Genomic DNA, 2,279 nt, shown 5'->3' on the forward strand with positions numbered 1-2,279 from the left:
CTGTCTTGTGGGCTTTCAATACTTCAATCAGCTTTGTTTCCTCTTCTATGTTCAAGGAGGAATTTATAATCACTGGCAGGGCCTCTGCTTCTCCAAGAAATACATACTTGAGATGAGGAGGAAGAGGCTTTAACTCTTGTTTTGACTTCTCCTCTGCCTCGCCTTTAGAGGAGATTTCTACTACTTCTTCTTCTCTGAAATTTTGTTCCTCTCCTGTTTCCCCTTCTTGTTCCTCCTGGTTGTCATCTTCTAGTAGCTCCTCCTCCACTTCTTCTATCATTTCCACTCTCATGTTCTTTTCCTTCTCTAGAAGATACTGCATGGCCTTGAAGACATTGATGATCATTTTTTCTTTATGCACCCTGAGGGTCATCTCACCTTTTTCCACATCAATGATGGCTTGCTGTTTCTAAGAAAGGCCGTCCCAATATGATTGAACTGTGTCCCTTTTCTTCCATGTCCAAGATAACAAAGTCAGCAGAAAAAATGAATTCTCCAATCTTTACCAATAAATTTTCTACAACTTCATTTGGTATCTTGAGTGATCTGTCAGCCATTTGAAGTGACATCCGGGTAGGCTTAACTTCCTCTATTGCAAGCTTCTTCATTAGTGAGAGGGGCATTAAATTGATGCTGGCTCCTAAGTCATAGAGAGCTTTGTCCAATGTTCTGTTGTCTATAGTGCAAGATAGGATGAAGCTTCCTGGATCTTTGAGCTTTGGTGGAAGACCTCTTTGGATGACAGCACTGCATTCTTGGGTCAAGATCACCGTTTCTTTTTTATTCCAGCTCCTCTTCTTGTTGATAAGCTCTTTTAGAAATTTTGCATACAGAGGCATTTTTTCTAGAGCTTCAGCAAGTGGAATGTTGATCTCTAGCTTCTTAAAAACTTCTAAAAACTTTAGGAACTGTTGATCCTTTAGCTCCTTGTTGAACCTTTGAGGATATGAAATGGAAGGAGTGTATGGCTTCTCCATTTTCCTCTGTTCTTGTGATTGCTCCCCCATGATTTGCTTTCCCTTCTTTAAAGCTTGAGATTCCTCATCCTTTCTCTTGAGTTCTTCCTGGTTCTTTCCATTAATTGTCACTTCTTCCTTGCTGTTGGCCTTATCATCTTCTGTTGGCTTCTTGGTGGCTTCTTTATTATTTACCAAGGTTCTTCCACTTCTTAACTGGATTGCTTTGCATTCTTCCTTGGGATTGGGAATAGTGTCACTTGGTAATGTATTGGGTGCTCTTTCAGCCACTGTTTGCTTGGATAATTATCCAATTTGCCTTTCCAAGTTCTTCAGTGAAGCTTCATGGTTCTTGCTGGTTAGCTCTTGATGTTTCATCATCTTTTCTATAATTATCTCCAAGTTGGAGATCCTTTGAGATTCTTGGGGCGGTTGTGGTTGATTATGGGATGTTGAGAATGGATAGTAGTTGGGTTGAGGTTGATTATTTTGTGGTTTTCTGTATTGGTTTTGGTTAGTGTTTTAATGGTTTGTGTTTCTGAGATTGTTTTAGTTTGAGTTTCTCTGCCAAGGCTGCTGGTTTTGATTGTGATTGTCTCCCCAGCTCAAATTGGGATGGTTCCTCCAGGATGGGTTATAGGTATCTCCATAGAACTCATTTTGTCCAACTCCTTGGTTGTGCATGTATTGGACTTGCTCAGGTTATTACTCTTCATAGCTTTCTTCATTCTGCCCCCATCCAGCTAATGGTTGATTTGGAGTGTTAACTACTGCAACTTGAAGACCATCAATCCTCTTGGCCATCATCTCCATTTGCTACTGGATCTGTTGATGCATCACTTTGTTTTGAGCTAAAATGATATCCACACCTTCCAGCTCCAATATACCCTTCCTTTAAGCTGGTTGGCGTTGCCTTTGATGACCATAGAAGTATTGGTTGTTTGTTACAGTGTCTATCAAATTTTGAGCTTCCTCAGCTATCTTCATGAGTTGTAATGAACCTCCTGCTGAATCTCTGGTGGACACTTCCTGATTAAGGCTTTGTATCTCACCCAGGCATCATACAATGACTTTCCATCCATCTGAGTGAATGTTTGGACCTCCGTCTTCAGTCTGATGACCCTTTGGGGAGGATAGAACTTGGCTAGGAACTTGTTCACTAGATCCTCCCAGCTGTTGATGCTTTCTCTTGGAAATACCTCCAACCATTGAGCAGCTTTGTCCCTTAATGAGAATGGAAATAGCAACAACTTATATATGTCTAGATGCACACCATTGGTCTTTACTGTGTCACATATCCTTAGAAAGGTGGATAGGTGCTGC

At 40.9% G+C, this 2,279-nt stretch overlaps 1 protein-coding gene across 1 annotated transcript; it reads right to left on the reverse strand.

The window, feature by feature from the left end:
* LOC107633379 lies at positions 390-1,007 on the reverse strand. Its single transcript, XM_016337014.1, has 2 exons — positions 832-1,007; positions 390-747 (listed from the first exon to the last, which is right to left on the reverse strand). The coding sequence occupies exons 1-2, from the start codon at positions 1,005-1,007 to the stop codon at positions 390-392; spliced, it is 534 nt and encodes a 177-aa protein (XP_016192500.1).

This window comes from Arachis ipaensis, chromosome B03 (genome assembly GCF_000816755.2).
Source record: "Arachis ipaensis cultivar K30076 chromosome B03, Araip1.1, whole genome shotgun sequence".
Lineage (NCBI taxonomy): Eukaryota > Viridiplantae > Streptophyta > Magnoliopsida > Fabales > Fabaceae > Arachis > Arachis ipaensis.